At 37.1% G+C, this 18425-nt stretch overlaps 1 protein-coding gene across 1 annotated transcript in view; it reads left to right on the forward strand.

Moving 5' to 3' along the window:
- The window catches only part of LOC127424012 (interleukin-17 receptor E-like), a 29235-nt gene extending 11287 nt beyond the window's left edge, over positions 1 to 17948 (forward strand). The window contains exons 4-17 of the mRNA XM_051668772.1: positions 289 to 380; positions 999 to 1088; positions 1173 to 1290; positions 1388 to 1539; positions 3005 to 3073; positions 3188 to 3254; positions 6148 to 6326; positions 10744 to 10791; positions 10886 to 10931; positions 11016 to 11170; positions 11383 to 11451; positions 13557 to 13608; positions 13697 to 13804; positions 16220 to 17948. Of these exons, the coding sequence (XP_051524732.1) occupies positions 289 to 380; positions 999 to 1088; positions 1173 to 1290; positions 1388 to 1539; positions 3005 to 3073; positions 3188 to 3254; positions 6148 to 6326; positions 10744 to 10791; positions 10886 to 10931; positions 11016 to 11170; positions 11383 to 11451; positions 13557 to 13608; positions 13697 to 13804; positions 16220 to 17109 (2135 nt within the window). The 3' untranslated portion in view covers positions 17110 to 17948. The remainder of the gene's footprint in view (positions 1 to 288; positions 381 to 998; positions 1089 to 1172; positions 1291 to 1387; positions 1540 to 3004; positions 3074 to 3187; positions 3255 to 6147; positions 6327 to 10743; positions 10792 to 10885; positions 10932 to 11015; positions 11171 to 11382; positions 11452 to 13556; positions 13609 to 13696; positions 13805 to 16219) is intronic.
- Positions 17949 to 18425: the final 477 nt, after the last annotated feature.

Consider the following 18425-nt stretch of genomic DNA (forward strand, 5'->3'; position numbering starts at 1 on the left):
CACCATAAAAGTAGTCTGTGTGACTCTTGTGCTATAAGTCTTCTGAAGCCACGTGATAGCTTTGGGTGAGAAACAGACCAAAATGTACATTGGCTGTATAATCAAGAACGACTCTGACAGGATAATTGAGTGAGTCAAAATCCAACAAAATTTTGTGATGTAGAACAACTGTTTCATTGAAAAGATCTGACTCTTGTGTTACACGGAAGCAAACAAGTCATATGGGTGAGTAAATGATGACAAAATTGTCATTTTTGGGCAATAAATCATTTGGTTTTGTGTTTGTAGTGGCAAATGAAGCTTTGAAGATAGACTTCAGTGACTCAGAAACGGGTGCCTCCCACACACTCTTCATCTGGAACAGAAACAGCACTCTCTTGGTAGTCTGCTGACCTTTGGAAGTTTAATATGTGTTGTGATAGAGAGAGAGAACTACAGTGAATATCAAAATGAATATACAGTGGCCTCAAATGTGTTTGGATGCTTCAGTCATACTTCAAAATGTGTGAATGTCATTGCATTAGATAACCTGCAAACAAATGATGCTAAAGTTTATTTCAGAACTAACTAACCCAATTTTGCAATGACTTTTAAGCAACTAGCATCAAGGCAGTAAGGATTTTTCAGTAAGGAAAGACAGAATTGTTCAATAAAGAGTTCAATGCATTAATATTAATAATCAAAATAAACAATTTCTGTAGGCTGTTAACAGTTGCCAAGACTCATAGCTTGTCACATTAATGGAGAATGTACAATCACAGTTGTGTGTTTATTGATATCTGACAGCAGCTTTGAATGCTGCTCATCTGATCAGAATTCAGCTCAGGACTACCTGATTTTGGCTATAACATTTTGGTAAATGTTCTGGTATGAAATAGGGCTGTTCGATAGGGCAGTGTCATCGGATATCGACACTATTTGACAAATATCCTGATATTATATGGGTATTATCCAAATACCCATCACTATAATAATGATGATATTTTCTTCCTCTCCAGTGGAACAGCACTAACGGGGAGCAGTTGTTTCAGCCTCATAAAGCTAAAGTTCAGACACGCAAGACGACCACGACACCCCATCGGACGTATGTGAGTTGAACGCTTGTGTACCGCTGCATGTGTTCAGCTGTACTGCACGTGCCGTCTTCTCATTGTCACACTGTCTCCCTCTAGTGGATCCTGCGGTATGACTGTTTCCCGGCTCAGTCTGGCTCTGAGGTCAGCATGTCTGTTTACAGCCACAGTGATATGCTGATCAGTGCATCTTATATCGTTGAGCACGTCAAAACAGGTGTCTGTTTCTTTCACTCGCTCCACAAATGTCCAGAGTTTGCATTAAATGACTAAAGTTGCTGATTCATGCGTGTTTTGACTATGTCTTGAACCAGACTATGAAGACTCAATGCCTGAAGCCAGTGTCACCGTGGATAACCGTGCTAAACAATTCATTGTTAAGTTGCAAACAGATCAAATTGTGAGGATCAGCCTGTGTTACAAGCATTCATATGCAGAGTGTAATGAATTAACCTATTTTGGTCAGGTGGGTGAATATGTGCAAGTGTGTGTTTTTTGTGTGTAAGTGTGTGTTTATACCTAAATATTCAAGAATGCAGTGAATTTGTCTGTACTGTCTGCTGTGTGTACGAACACGTACAGGTCATATTTCACCCCAAAATCAGGAGAAAGAAATATAAAATGTTTTAGTAGTTACTTGTGCAGTCAATTGATAAAATTGTTTTTTTTTAAAGCTAATTAATTACATGAAGTGCTGTTTAATTAATCATGTATAGTGATATTTGTTGAGGAAGGCCCCCAAATAAACAAATATAATACATTATAATTCAAATCTACATATAATAGAATAGTTCAGATTAAAATATATTTCATTGTGTCAGACGAGTACAGCATTGATTAGACAGTACAAAAAGTGGCTTCAGAAGTCAATATGTTTTTTGTTTTGTTCTCATATCATTGAACATAAACCTACAGTCGACAGCAATACATTTTACAATTGAGTTTGCAAATCTGATGTTCTTACAGGATGTGTTCCTATGCTATTTTTATTGTCATCTATGTATATAAGAGTCAGATGGATGCTTTTGCAGCATCTCACTGGTTTTCAGCATATGACCGTATAGTGAGACAAATGATGTATTAATTTGTAAAGTATTTATACATCATGTTCATATTTGTTGTACTACCTTTATGTTGGTTTAGATAATAGCTGTGTCCCAAACGACACACTATGCAATTACAAAATATACTATGCACTAAGTCTTGTAGTGAATGAATTTTCAAAGCGTAGTATCGTCTCAAATGGATCACTTAACATTTTTTTTTTTATTACACTGAAGCGTTTGCTGTTTAACAGCTGTATGTAAGTGACGTTTCAAGCACATGTGATATGTTGCTGCTAGCTTTAGCGTGCTAGCCTACCTCAGTTCAACACTTATGGGGTGATGGTAAAGCATTCAACTCACATTTGTAAGGTGCTGTCTTCACTGAAGCTTTGCTACATTCTTCATTATTTACAATTGTTTTGTCAGACCAGCAGTGCTGCCAAGTAACTCTGCCCCTTCTGCTACGTACGGCAAACCGTGTTCACAGAATGCATTTAGTGCCCAACATTCCACACTCTGGTTGAAGAAGTGTATTAGCCGGGTACTTAAAGTACACTTCTTTTTGCTGCATTTTCAGTGTTAACATACTACTTGCACTACAAAATCGTGAGTAAAATCGTGCAGAAGTGTGCGGTTGGGATGCACCTAATGTCTGTAAAAATGACTGTATTACTGTCATTAGAATCACAGTTGAAAGATGAGTTACAATAACGTAAAATGTCCGGATGCATTGTAATTCATTTTTTTTCTTTGATTTTGTGGTAAAATATTTTTAATGACATTTACCTATGTACAGTTTCACTCTAGATGCACAGGGTTTGCATAGATAAATATATGATTTATCAAATGATCATGCTGAATGTGAAGTCAGTGTTTGTGTTTCAGATTGACCCAAAAGTGAATCCGACAGTTAATCTGAGCTTCTCTTACCTGGTGCCATGTCTCTGTGTACAGGTGTGCACCTCATCCAAACTCTTTATCAAGTACATCCATAACTACATAATCTGAATGCACTATGAGCTCGTCATAAACTAGTAATGCATAACACAGATTATTGTGTGTTCACAGATGTGGTATACAGGAATTGACACAAGAAGAAACATAAAGTGTCCCTTAAAAGAGAGCGTACTGCCACGTGAGTTATTCATATTTTATGTATATAAATGGTTTTATTTCCAGATATTCCAGAGTCGTTGCTGCTTTTGTTTCTATCACGACCTGCAGCTGAATTGTGACAGTAGTGGGGTTTCCCTCTTACATAAAACTCTGGGATTCCCCCAATGTACAAGCGCATATATGCGGACGTGAGGGACAGTCGATATTTTACATTGGTGTATAAATGGGTGTAGTTTATAGTAGCTGTGATTTTCCCACTGTACTCCCAGAAATGTTGAATTCTTTCCGCCGTGTTGACATGTTGTTGGGCTCCATCCTATGACGTTTGTTATCCGGTCTGTTCCACGCACGTGCATTTTTCAAACACCATGACCATTTTCACATTCAATTTTGAAACAAAACTATAGGTTAAAAAAGAAACTTGGCGGTATCATTATTTTATTTGTACACAAAGATATGTAGTTCTATTACAAAAATGGGGGACATTTAACTGAAATTTACAGATGGAGCCACATGGAAATAAACTTATTTGATCGAGATTTTGACATTATTGTTTTAATGTGAATAAACAAAGTTACATTTCAAGCTTCACATTATTTGTGCATCAGACCTTTGTTTTTGTTTGATACGAAAAACTAGCTCCATACCATGTGACCCACATTTGGTTTTCAACCATTGAAAATTGATCAAATTTAACCATTTTTTTTGGATGGAACCACACTGAGAGCCCCATATCTCTGGGATTTAACCATATAGAGTCTTAAAAATGAAGATATGAAGAGAAATGTTTTGAACAAGAATCTTAAAGGACATTAAGATATCTTTAATACTTCTGGAGTTATAGGCACTCCAGCTTCGGAAAAACAACACAAAAAAAGTGTTTTTTCCCCACTTTTAGAATCCCATCATTGGCATATTGTAACGTATGCTGGAACTGCTGACAATGATGGCAATGACGAAGACGTGAAGATGAAGAACCCAAGTGCAGTTTATTTACAACCGTGAACCAAAAAACCCTAACTAGAAATGTTAAACATAAAACATAAACATGAACTTGACTAAATTAGACTAGACTTGACTTGACTTGACTTGACTATGGCTTGACTTGACTACAGCGTACCAAACACATTCATCACATTCAATACTAGACAACTACACAATGGAAAACATGAGGCTGAAATACATGGACATGGGGGAACATAAACCAATGAACAAACAGAACTGATAACAAGATAATTAAACAATAAACCAATGAAAACATGACACATGAACATGGAGGGAAAACGGGAATCACATGACAAGGGAAACAAGAACTAAACATTTCAAAATAAAAGACATGAATCAACAAAATACACCTGACACATATACAGTAATACAACAAGAGGTGTTGAAGTCAACTGATTTTTGTAACAGATGTACCCATCTCTGTGTACAAAATAAAAAAAATCACACTGACACCTTTCTAAGGTTATTTCTTTTTTATCTGTTGTTTTGCTTAAAGGTGCAGTATGTAACAAATTTTTTTTTTTTGCCAATGTGTGAACGGCTTGTAATGCAACTTAAAAAATGAGCCCTTCCCAGACTTCCTAGGTTGCCTATTAAAGCCTGTAGACTAATTTTCATGTGAAGGTAGCAGGTCGCTTTTGCCGGGAAAATCCAAAGGACATGACGTTTATGTGCGCTCCCGAGAGCCTTGCCTCAGTGCTTCTCTTCCGCTATTCAACAGCGACAACAAACTGCAACACTAGGTAACGTTATCTTAGAGATGGAATCCAGCAAACGTCCGGCTCCCAGCACAACACCGACTCCTACACAAACTCAGAGTAAGCCAAAAAAAAAAAAAAAACATTTATCTATCTATCAGGAACGTGATTGTGGTCGAGCGAAAACTAGAGTGAACATCAGCAGGGCATTTGATTCCTGGAGGGACCTTTGTTTGGTTTTGGGGATTATAACCGACCCTGAATTGGCGTTCTTCTTATTGGACAGGTAAGCTTACATAACTGCAAAGCATGTGAAATATAGTGCCATAAGGATTGATCTGTGTCATTTTTGCCTGCTAACGCTGACGAATTGCAAGCTACCTTTCTTTGTAACTTTCAAATAATTCCAATGATCTTCTCTTTATACTAAAAGTCAGGTGTACAGGATAAATTTAAGTGAATACGCTGGTTTCTTGATCGTAGTACAGCATATGACATAAAAAACATACAATAGTGCAACATAAATGTCTGGTATAGTTCGGTAGTATGTACTGTAGCTGTATGTGTGTATCAGTATGCTATGTTAGCTGATAAGTAGTTTTAGTTTAGTCTCAAAGTTTGCAGTAAATCAATCATAACTGTGTAAATTTAATTATGCTATCTCATCTGTCAGCATGATGCCGGTGAATCACATTCAGTCTCTTTGTATGTTACGTCATTGTTTTGGCCGATGCTCGCTCGCTCAAGTCCCTATGGAGTGTGTGCATGAGCGCAAGCATGAGCAACAGGTAGCTGGCTGCAGTTCACTTAACGGCCACAGGTGTCATTAATAACAAGGGTTTCTGAATCTTGCATACTGCATCTTTAAAATCACAGGTGAAAAATGGTCACTTTGAACCTCCACTGCAAAATAATGCATTGCTCAGTGAATATAAATTAAAAATTTTGGCTTTTTTGTCAGTATTTATGAGTATTTTTCACCAGAAAAAAAATAAATAAATAATAATAATTAAAAATAAAAATTGTTATCCTGGGACCTCTGGTTGAGTTGACAGAGTGACCCAACTTTGCAAATGATGGTTCCTCTTTAAGCCACTGTCCCAGTGTGGAACCCCTGAAGTGCCTTTGTCGGTGTTGGTGTAGCCCTATTGTGTATTTATTTGAATTGTGTGCTTGATCTGCACTGTAATTTCTGTCCTGCTCTTGCAGAGGGAGGTGATATCTTGTCTTCGAGTTCAGCTAGAGTTCTCGGCTCTGTTCTGCATTGGGAGCCTGTCTGCCCCTCTGACCAATCAAATCCCTCTGTCTCTCTGTGCTGGCTTATTCATGGGCGGAGCTTTTACTGTGTCCCTGCCCCCAACTCCACCCTGTACAGCACACAGCACCTGGTAGGTGATCATAAGAGCAGTGATGAACAGAGACGACATATTGGCAATGTGAGGATGAAATGGTAGCTCACCACACACACTGCACACTGTGCAGAATATACTGTCTACTGCCTACTGTTTTTAAAAAATTGTATGTGAAACAGTACGCAACATTGTTAATATGACAAGAAAAAAATAATACTGTAAAGATATTAGCAATGCACTAACACTTTTTATTTATTTATTTATTTGTTTGTTTAATTTTATTCAAAAACAAATCTAAAAGAATTGAAATAATCCAGTATGCATTTCCCCGCTGAACAGCTGGACAATGAACTTTACTAACGGGCTAATTACCTCACTCAAACACATCTTATATACAGCTCTGAAAAAATTTAGAGACCACTGCAAAATTACCAGTTTCTCTGGATTTACTATTTATAGGTATATGTTTGAGTAAAATTTACATTTTTGTTTTATTCTATAAAGTACTGACAACATTCCTCCCAAATTTCAAATAAAAATATTGTCATTTAGAGCATTTATTTGCAGAAAATGACAAAACTGGTCAAAATAACAAAAAAGATGCTGTGTTATCAGACCTCAAATAATGCCAAGAAAATAAGTTAATATTCATTTTTTAACACAATATTAATGTTTTAACTTAGGAAGAGTTCAGAAATCAATATTTGGTGGAATAACCCTAATTTTCAATCACAGCTTTCATACATCTCTACCAGTCTTTCATATTGCTGTTGGGTGACTTTATGCCACTCCTGGTGCAAAAATTCAAGCAGCTCGGCTTTGTTTGATGGCTTGTGGCCATCCATCTTCCTCTTGATCACATTCCAGAGGTTTTCAATGGGGTTCAGGTCTAGAGATTGGGCTGGCTATGACAGGGTCTTGATCCGGTGGTCCTCCATCCACACCTTGATTGACCTGTCTGTGGGGCATGGAGCATTGTTCTGCTGGGAAAAACCAATACTCAGAGTTGAGGAACATTGTCAGAACAGAAGGAAGCAAGATTTCTTCTAGGATAACCTTGTATGTGGCTTGATTCATGCATCCTTCACAAAGACACATCTGCCCAGCCTTGCTGAAGCACTTGTGAAGCACATCACTGATCCTTCACCAAATTTCACAGTGGGTGCAAGACACTGTGGCTTGAAGGCATCTCCAGGTCTAGTCTAACCATTAGACGACCAGGTGGAGGATCAGTGACGATCTGGGGGTGTTTCCAGAAGACTGGAATCGGGCAGATTAATCTTTGTGAAGGATGCATGAATCAAGCCACTTATAATGGGGTGAAGACTACCCTCTCTCACCTTTCTGTTCACTTCAATCCATCTTTAACTCACAAATAACAAACTCTCTCTTGTCAATACGCAGCTTTATTAATAATTTTCTTCACGATAAGAAATGCACAGAGACACATATAATATGATTCAATAAGTCACGAGTCATCATGTTATAATCTAGCTGCATTAAGCGTGTGCGCTCGAGGGATGAGCGTCCCGTGACAGAGTGTGCATCACCCAGTGCAGTTTCAGTCTCTCCCCCTCAGATCGGGACATTCACACAACTCATAGAGGAGGCACTGACAGCACAGAGAAATGACCGTTTCGGAGTTTGTAGTTATTTACATGATCTGCTTCCGTATTATTTTATCTTTAATAAAGCTATAACACATTAAATATAACTGCATTAAAGATGTAACGCCAGGGTGTTTCCTTTAAAGAGCTCCAGCTCCACTTATTCCACGACGAGAGTGCTTCTGTATTTACTTATTTTGTATTTTTATATAATTCCCTCATACTTTGTGACATCACCTGAAACTGTTTGGAAAGTTTAGAGTGCATCTGGACTGTGATCTGTGTAATTCTTCCTCTCCTCAGTCAGGTGAGAGCTGCAGTGTTACGCTCACGCATCGTCATTAGAGTTTAATGTGATCTCATGTTACGTTAAATGACATCAAATGACTATTCGACGTCCTATAATATGTCACTACATTTCTCTGTCCGAGATCAAATCTACAATGAATAAATGTGCCATTTTACAGTGTCAGTCAGTCCTTATCTAGAACATCCAAACCTCCAGACAGTTCAGGAGGACTCGTTCTGTTTATGACTAACATGGTGACTATGCCACTGTTCAAAAATCAGGTGGGTTGCCTATGTAGGCAGTATTTTAAGGCATCATAGGCACACTCAGTTAAAAACATAAGATGCCAGATGTCAGTTATGAATATACTTGCCATTCAATACCAAAAAAAACTTAAAGTATTGTGTTACATAAAGCGTGTTTTTCGTTTAATTTAGTTCAAGTTCGCCTGATCATTGTCTTCACTGTCTGTTCAGATGACAGTTGTAATATGTCACATACAGCTCTGGAAAAAATTAAGAGACCACTGCAAAATTATCAGTTTCTAAAGATTTACTATTTATAGGTATGTACTAGGGATGTGCGGAACAACTAATTTCACTGACGTTTAAATGAAACTGGGAGTCGACTACGAAACCAACCTTCAGAAAACAGTCAAAAATTGTGTTTATGCGACCCATTTCAAATACTTATTCAATTCCAAATCTGACGCTAAATTCCGTGGAAAAGGGGCATTTATCTGCGATGTTCTCGCCTGCATTATGATCATTGTACATCAAATATAGAACATGACACTCATTCACTGAATCAACGTTAGAGAATACGGGCATATTTTTTGAAAACAATTGAATGAATAGTGCAGGACCAATAGAGCAACCCTAATAGCCTGTTCTGAACGGAATTCACCAAGTAAAGTTACTTAACATATTAAAACAGTCAGGACATTGTTGAAAATAATTAACAGGTAAGCCAAATCTATGAGAAAAAAAAATGCGCTGAAAAGTTGCGCATATTTCATGATGTGCAGTCGTGCATTAGCCATTGATCTAATATGACAGCTGTTCTGTAAAGAGTGTCAAATAACAGTTACGATGAAAAAAATAAATATAAAATCTATAGGATAGAACAAATAGGCCTGTGATGTAGCTACAATAAACCTAATGTATTCTAAACATGATGTGCACACAGATGAAAACCCGTTAAGCAGTCGGGACCTCGTTGAAAATAAACAGTCATTTTCTAGGCTACTTACTCAAAAGCATACATTTTTTGATGAGCAAAATTGACACGTCAACATGGTCAGGTGAAAGACGGGACTTGACTCACCTGAGGCGATTATCCTGCGCTTGAAAAAATAATTTACAAGCACGCACAGATTTAAAGAAAACTCAAATGTGAAAACATCCATACAACTTGTAACCCAACCTTTACGGAAATCTGAGTCCCGCACCACCACCGAAGTGATTTCTATAGCTACTTTGCTGAGTTTTCTTGCAAGATGATATTTATAATTTTTTTTTGTTGATTTTGGAATGCCCAATTCCCAATGCGCTTTTAAGTCCTTATGGTGGCGTAGTGACCCGCCTCAATCCGGGTGGAGGAGGATGAATCCCAGTTGCTTGTTGAGTGCATTTTCACGGAGACATAGCGCATGTGGAGGCTTCACACCATCCACCGTGGCATCCGCGCTCAACTCACCACGCGCCCCACCGAGAACGAACCACATTATAGCGATCACGAGGAGGTTACTCCATGTGACTCTAACCTCCCTAGCAACCAGGCCAATTTGGTTGCTCAGGAGACCTGGCTGGAGTCACTCAGCACACCCTGGGATTCGAACTAGCGAACTCCAGGGGTGGTAGCCAGCGTCTTTTACCACTGAGCTACCCAGGCCCCGATATTTGTGTTATTAATTCTATTTAAAATGTGTAACATTAATATGACAGTAATTTGTGCAACCTCTATAAAAATATAAATATAAAAGCCATTCAAACATATTAAACATTTTCATATTCATCTTTAACACGTCTGATACATGTTTAAATAATTATAAGTAATTTATACTATTTCAATATTTGATGAAAGTTTGGTCTGTTACAGTTTGACACGTTTTTTGTCATTTTGCACGTTATCATCAACTAAAATGTTATTTTGTCTGCCAAAATTATATGCCATTTCATTTCAAATTGACAAATTAATGAATATGACATGATGAAATATTGACTAAATTTAAAGGACATTTTTTGTCAACAGTATGAATAAAATAAAATAAACTGTGCAAATGAACACTAGAATGCAATATGCAACAATCAGCGTTTCAAACAGTAGCATGTGAAATTGATGTCACATGATCTCACTACATTACAGGTTTGATTTCAGTTATCTTCTAAAAAATAACCCTTACAAAAAAAGTACTATTTTAGTAATGGTAGCAGACATAAATGTGCATACTGCGCATAGTATACACACTTAATACTGCAGAAATAGTTTGAGTAGTATGACAGTATGCTATTCCAAAGATAGCCATTGAAAGCATTTTCCTCTGCTTTTTCACCAGAAATATAATGTGTCTGCCGTCGATAAACACCCTCATATGTGTGTAAAGGTAATACACACCCGAACACACATCAATAGACCATGAAAATTGTCTTCTGCCGTTTGCAGCTGCATTTAACGTGTATTTGTTTGTTTCATTGCAGTTTTCTCTAAATGGCAGTCATCAAGTCTTCTGCCCCTTTGTGTCAGGTAAGAGTATATACAGACAGCATTGTCACTGAGCAACGTACTGCTGTCCTGCTCTCTGCCTGTTATTTGATGTGCTTTTCTCAGAGGGGAAGTCTGAATGGAGTGTGACCGTTGTTCCTGGATCTCTGCACCTGCATGTGCGACTCACATCTACCACAGCAGCTTCTTTTGCTGCTCAGCTGTGTGTCAGAGACGGAGCACAGTGTGCGTCTGATGGACCTGTCATCTCACGCCATGTGGTTAGTAACGGAGCTTCTGTCCCGAGTCTTTTCATTGAAGCATGTCATAAGGTGCTTCATCCTAAAACACTGTGTCCATGTGCAAACATATGTGCAGGACACCTGTTGTTTACTGCTTTCCCTTCATTATTCAGTCTGTATCATATCAAGTTTTGTTTTGTTAAGATATTCAATCTCAGGCACAACTTATATGTTTATACCACTCTCCTCAGGACGGGGGCACCACAGAGTCTGAGTTTAGTGTGCCGTTTCCCTTCCTCTCATCAGAACTGTGTGTACAGGTAACAAGACAGATGCATATGTTACCTGTTTCATGTCTTTCTATGTCTAACTGTTAATCACTATCTGTAATATGTTCAGAATAGCATTCTAGCTTCCTGTTCTAACCATTTCTTACTGTTTTTAGTATATGGATGTTTCTTAAACTTTGGGTACTTTCAGCACTGTGGACTTCTAGAAAGTGAAGTTAAATCATGTTTCACACTCGCACTAGTTGATTTAAATTGTCTACTAACAATGTCCAACAGTGTGTGTTTCTGTATCACAGGAGATTTATGTCATTCATTTCCAGCTCATCTCAAATTCTGTATTGTGTTTAATAGAATTCTGTGCTGGAAATGATGCTGATGGAAATGACATTTTTAACACTTTTCAAATAAAACGATCGACTTCTTTGTCTTGCTGAGACTAATTTAATAGCTAACATTTGATGTATCCTAAATACACACAATTTAATCATATTTTCACACTCAATTTGGTAAAATGAAAACTTGACTAGAAATGACAGCAAATAAAAAGTGATATTTCCCTTGATTTTTCTTTGCTTTATTCAAACATAACTTGTCTCATATTCTGAATTCTGTATCCCACAATGCAACACTCTTGACTTGACCTTCTATTTCCAGTGTGATGAATGAACTGGAATTAACATCAACTGTGATTTTTAACAACCACAATCTCTTTCTCATTATTTAGTCCGATTGCCAAGATTTAAAGGAATAGTTCACCCAAAAATGAGAAATCATTTACTCGCCCTCATGCCATCCCAGATATGTATGACTTTCTTTCTTCTGCAGAACACAAATGAAAATTTTGAGAAGAATATTTCAGCTCTGTAGGTCCATTCAATGCAAGTGAATGGTGACCAGAACATTGTAGCTCCAAAAGCACATAAAATCAGCATAAAAGTAATCCAGTGGATAAATCAATGTCTTCAGAAGTGATATGATAAGTGTGGGTGAGAAACAGATAATAATGTACGTATTTTTTACTATAAATCTCCACTTTCATTTTTTGGCGTTTTGCATTCTTCATGCATATCGCCACCTACTGGTTGGAGCTGGTCAAATGTGGTGAGTGATAGTAAAAAAAGGACTTAAATATTCATTTCATTCATTCATTTCTCACCCATCATATCACTTCAAAAGATGTTGATTTAATCACTGGAGTCTTATGGATTACTTTTATGCTGCCTTTATGTCCGTTTTGGAGCTATAAAGTTCTGGTCACCATTAACTTGCATTGTATGGACCTACAGAGCTGAAATATTCTTCTAAAAATCTTCATTTGTGTTCAGCAGAAGAAAGAAAATTACACATCTGTGATGGCAGGAGGGTGAGTAAATGATGAGAGAATTTTCATTTTTGGGTGAACTATCCCTAACTAAAAAAAAAAATTTTAAAAAAAATGTACCTTGGTATTACCATCTTTTTTAAGAATTTGCCTTGGAGTAACAGGTGGCCTTAACTACTAAGTACTAACATTAAATACATACAAGACTATGTATTTACTGTGTAATCACATTTGTTGTTACTGAGGTTGAGGTACGGGTAGGGTAAGGATTAGGATTAGGGGTTAGAGTTAGGTTTTGGGGTAAGGGTTGGGTTGGGGGTAAAGTTAACAGTGTAACTACAAATGTAATTAAATGCAAGTACTTTAAATGTAATTACAATGCAACAACATGTATGTACATAATAAATACATTGTATTAAATGGTTAAGTACATATTAGTTAAGGCTACCTAATATAAAGTTGGTCCGAGTAACATACTTTGGTACATGAATATGGTATTCATTCAGTATGTATCGTAGTATATATCAAAATATCATGGTATTATCATCCGTTACCATCACTGTACAATAGTACATGGTATATAATATTTTTGTAAGGGTTATTTCTGAGACTATAATAGAAATGATCATGAAATGTAGTGAGGTCATGTGACACTGTAGCATTGAAATGCTTATCATTGCACAATGCAAACTGTTACACATCCTATTTTTGTAATAGTAGGCAGTAGACTGCACAGTAAGCAGCACACTAGTTTTCCATTCTCAATACAGCCCATGAATGTGTCCGTCAGCTGATGTTGACTATCTGTCTGTAGGTGTGGTGCTTGGATCCATTTCTCCTTGGCAGACGAATCATTTGTCCTGAGTGTAAGTGGAAAGCTGCATAATCATTAGAGTATGCTGATAGATTAACATAAATACACACACACTCACTGTGAACTCCTAACTTTCACAGACACTCACAGGAGATGGGGGCTCATCATTGGTGCTGCATTTACCCTCATGGTTACAGTGACAGTGCTGGTCTGCATCACATGCTACTTTCTCAAAAGAAGCACATCAGGTCAGTGCAGAAACATCTCTTTTTGGAATTTTGGCCTGAAGCACACTCTACACAAGCATGCATTCCCATCCCAGTGTACATGCTTAACAGACACAGGGGGGTGATAATTACCTTCAAATATTTTGAACTTGCTCAGCAAAACAAATACCCAAATTAAATAGATTAATTGAAGTAAATGCCCAATTGTGGCTGGGATTTATTTAATCAATCAACATCAAATACAAAAGACTTTTGTGACTTTTTTAAAAGGTGCATTTAAAAGTGACTTATTAATGTGTTTTTTTATTGTTTCATTTGCATTTTAAACAAGAATTAAATACATGATTTATTAATGCACTATTTTATTGTTAAATATAATGACATTTTTAAACATGAATTAAATATTCGTATTTAAATGTGTCTATGTATTTGCCCATTTATAAATTGGTTTATCCACATTTTTATTTTCAAATTAACAGATTGATCATTTATTTCTTAATTCTTTTTTAATCGGCACTCCTGGGCTTCCATATTAGATGGTCACTGTACTAAAGAAACAACCTGATCTCATGAGAAGCCATAATAATACTACAAGAAGGCAAAATCATAAGAAATTGTTGGCTCATATAAAAACTTGCCTCTTTTGCTCCCATAGAGAAAATTAAATTAACCTACGAACAATGTTATGATTTTTCCCAAGTGTAACCCCAAACCCAAATCTTAACCTGACCAGGATTTTAATAGAAAAGTAACGTGTGTACCACAAAAAATGAAAACATCAGGGTTTGGAATTAGATGAGGGAAGTGTATTACAGGTTATTGACATATACATCATTCATTTGTATTGCGTTAATAAACATGAAATCAGTAATAATAATACAAATGAAATAAAGAGCTTGATTGGAGGCAAGCTCAAATTTGATGCCTGTACTGTATCGATTTGAAATTGTTTGTTGATTGGTTGGTCTCTATGCGAATAAAAACTTGACCTTTTCATATGAGCCAAGTCAAACGATATCTTACGACTTCGCCGTTTGTGCAAATTATTATGTGTTATCCTGAGACTGTGTTAAAAAGAAATGATTAAAATACTGTCAAATATTATCTCACAATATCTTTTTGTTTAAACACTGGCCCTTAACACTTACTTAGTTTACTAATTATAAACCATGACTTGCACTATACATACGTAATATTGGCATTATATTCATGATGTTAGTCAGAGGGGAACTGGCCCCCACAGTGAGTCTGGTTTCTCAAAATGTTATTTTTCTCCATTAATCAACATCTGATGGAGTTTTGTGTTCCCTGCCACAGTCACCTTCAGCTTGCTCGTTGGGGTTCTAAATATAAATATAATTATTTTCTATTATTTATTTTAAGGCACAATTTACAATCATCTTTTTTTTTCTTTTTCTTTTTTTAACAGCATTATTATGACTCGAAGACATTACTATGTTACAGGATTTTGTGCTGAATCATAATTTACTGTAAAGCTGCAAATAAAAATGACTTGACTAAAAAAAAAAATGTAATTTACAATGTATGTTTTTTTGTATATTATTTTCACAATTAGAGTAATATTAAATGTATAAACCAGAATTTGTTTTAAATTAAATTTAAATTCGTTTTTTTTTTTTTTTTTTTTTAGAAGAAATGTTTATTTTCAAAGCACCAAAAAGAGAAAATATTGCCTTATAACCTCCAGTGAGCAAGTTAAAGGTGGCAGCTAAAGGTTCTAGAATGTTTTTCTATATGCCAGTTTGTTTTACTTTCTTTCTGTTAAAAACTATGGCTGTCAAAAGAATAAAATAATAGTGATTAATCTCATGATTCCCGACCAGTCTTTAAAAAGCAGAAATAAACTGTAATAATAGCAAAATCTGTAATTTGAAACTTATTTTTACATAATTTATACTTGTTTACTTATACATTTTCTGCTTACTCCCTAGAACCCCCTTGTGGTCCTATGGTGATTCCCACAAATGTTATATATATATATATATATATATATATATATATATATAAGAAACACAAAAATAATCCAACCTGGTTTTATAGAATCACGTTACTATTCCTACATACTATCAAAATAATTTTACATGGCTCGTTGTACGTATCGTGGCAGTTTCCTGGTGAAATGAACACTGGAGGTGCTACAACAACAATGACTTTTATTCACAAATCACGAGTAAATTGTTAGATTATCAGTTTATAAACACTTTTCGCCCTGTTTCTCACACAGTGATATCTAAACACTTTTACTATAGTGCATGACTCATTTTAACGTTTGCATTACATATTCAACAACATTTACAAGCTTGTTTGAGTGTGATCAAATTGTGTGGAAGCTCAACTGATAGAGCCGATAGTGTGTTGCACTTGTGATGTAAAGCCCTGGGATCTAGAAAATTGAATGTCTTTGTTTTTCTACAGTGTGGCGTTCTGCTGAAAGGAGACCCTTGCTGCTCGTGTGCTCGTCTGACAATACAGCCCACGTTACTGCCGTGTGTTCTTTGGCATCTGGCCTGCAGGGGGAGCTGTTCATGGACGTGAGGCTGGCGCAGTGGGCGCAGTGTCGCTCTCAGTCCTCTCTGGCTCAGCTGGGACCCGTGCCGTGGCTGTTCGGTCAGTGTCACGCCGTGCAGAAGGCAGGCGGTGTCGTCCTGATCGCCTGGAGCCCTGACGCCCATCAGGCCTATCTGAGATGGCAGAAGAGCAATTCAGTAGCGAAGAGAAAAGGTGCGTCTGGGATGTATGGGTGTGCCGAAGATTGTTGTAAAGACAAGGAGAAGATGTGCAATGATGAAGAATGGATGGAGCAATGGCAGCAGTCCTCTTCGATCACCGCTCCTGTGTTTAACTCCGCCCTCGCCTGTCTGTGGGCGAGTATACACAGCGACAGCAAAGGCCAGGGATTCGGATTGGTTTGTTTCCAGGGTATTGACGGCAGCAGTGACATCCCGAAACATCTCAGATGTGTGCGAAGATACTGTCTCCCAACAGATCTGCCCTCTTTAATAGACAACCTGGGCAGCTCGATGGATGGAATGGGAAAAACCGAAGGAAGTCGCCGATGCTGGTCACGACTTGTGTCGAAAGCGCTGTCGTTCTTTGCATCACACCAGCTGGCGCCGAGACTAAAGGCAGGACTGCCCGTGTCAGACAGGTGCAGCTCCAAGATCATTCCGAAGTTCTCGCGGAAATTAAAGAGCGGCACAAAATGGAAGATGTTGAAACGTAAGAAACGGCAAAGTAAAGTCACGTCATCGTGTTTGTCTAGAAAGAAATCAAGTGAGGCGGAACTACTAGGAGCACAAGTATGAGATGAACCTGCTCTGGAGTTTCTGACTGGGACGTAATGATGATGTAAACACAAAGCTGATTTTGACTGATGATTGCACTTCACTTGTGTTGTTGTCTTTTTATTGTTTCTTTACTCAAGACAAGACCTACGCTCAAGTGCACAATCATCCACAACGTCATTCAAGTGTGTCCAACAGGAGGCAGCAAACTATCAAACTACCCGCTCATTAAATATTAATAAACTGAAGGCAATGGTAATATGAATAATATATGTAAACATTTCTAATTGTGTGTTTTTGTATAAGAAACTGCATCAGTGGACTTGTATGGTTGTTTGATATATTTTAAGTCCACAAAATTCTCTGAAAATGTCTCACAGCAAACCAGGTTTGGGTTTAAAGGAAAAGTTCACCCAAAAATCACCTCAGGTCATTTGAAACCTGTATGACTTTCTCTCTTCCGTGAAACACAAAAGGAGATATTTTGAAGAATGTTTGGACCAATGTTTTCCATACATTTGTGAACAGTGATTTTAACTGCCAAGCTAAAAAAAAGAACAAAACACAAAAAAAAAAAAAAAAAATGCAAACATTTTTTATACGTTTCACGAAGGATTGCATCAGTGGACTTGTATTCGTACCTATAACAGCTATACTGTACCACACAGTTTACTGAAAATGAAATTGAAGTTTAGTTACAGGAGTAGTTTGGGTTGATCAGGTCAATTAGTAAAGCTGGACAGTTAAGTAAGGAGTAAGTACGAGATAATGACAGAAGGGGCTGATTTTGTATTAATGACCAGCATTATTCAGTGTATTACGATTATTTGCCAAATGAATAAATCCACTATTTTCCTGCATGTGGGAGTGTTCAATGATTCATAACGGAAGCCTGTTTCCGTTTGCTGGTCTCCAGTGTTTTCGATTCGCATCGCCGTATGTTCTCAGCAGAAAATGTGATGTTTAGCGTAAAAAATGTATTTAAAAAAATTATGTGGCTCCAAAGTGCCGATACTATAGAGTCACGATGACCATTTTGCGAGACCCCTGTTGCGAGAGGACTCGTGTAATCTGAGAAGGCCTCTGTAACATATTGGGTGTTCTTATAATCATTACAATTGATTATTAAATTCTGGCTACGCCACTGGTTTTCATCCAAATGTTTCGCATTTTTAAGACACATTTCTAAAGATTTGACTAAAGAAAATGCAAAGCGTTGCACGTTTCCATCCACTACGTCATGCGCATTTTAGATCTTTATCACAGACTGTGATGATATGTTTCCACCTTATTTATCAGCGTTAATCTTGCAATTTTTTATATTATACATTTTTTAA

Source organism: Myxocyprinus asiaticus, chromosome 33, assembly GCF_019703515.2.
Source record: "Myxocyprinus asiaticus isolate MX2 ecotype Aquarium Trade chromosome 33, UBuf_Myxa_2, whole genome shotgun sequence".
Classification (NCBI taxonomy): Eukaryota; Metazoa; Chordata; class Actinopteri; order Cypriniformes; family Catostomidae; genus Myxocyprinus; species Myxocyprinus asiaticus.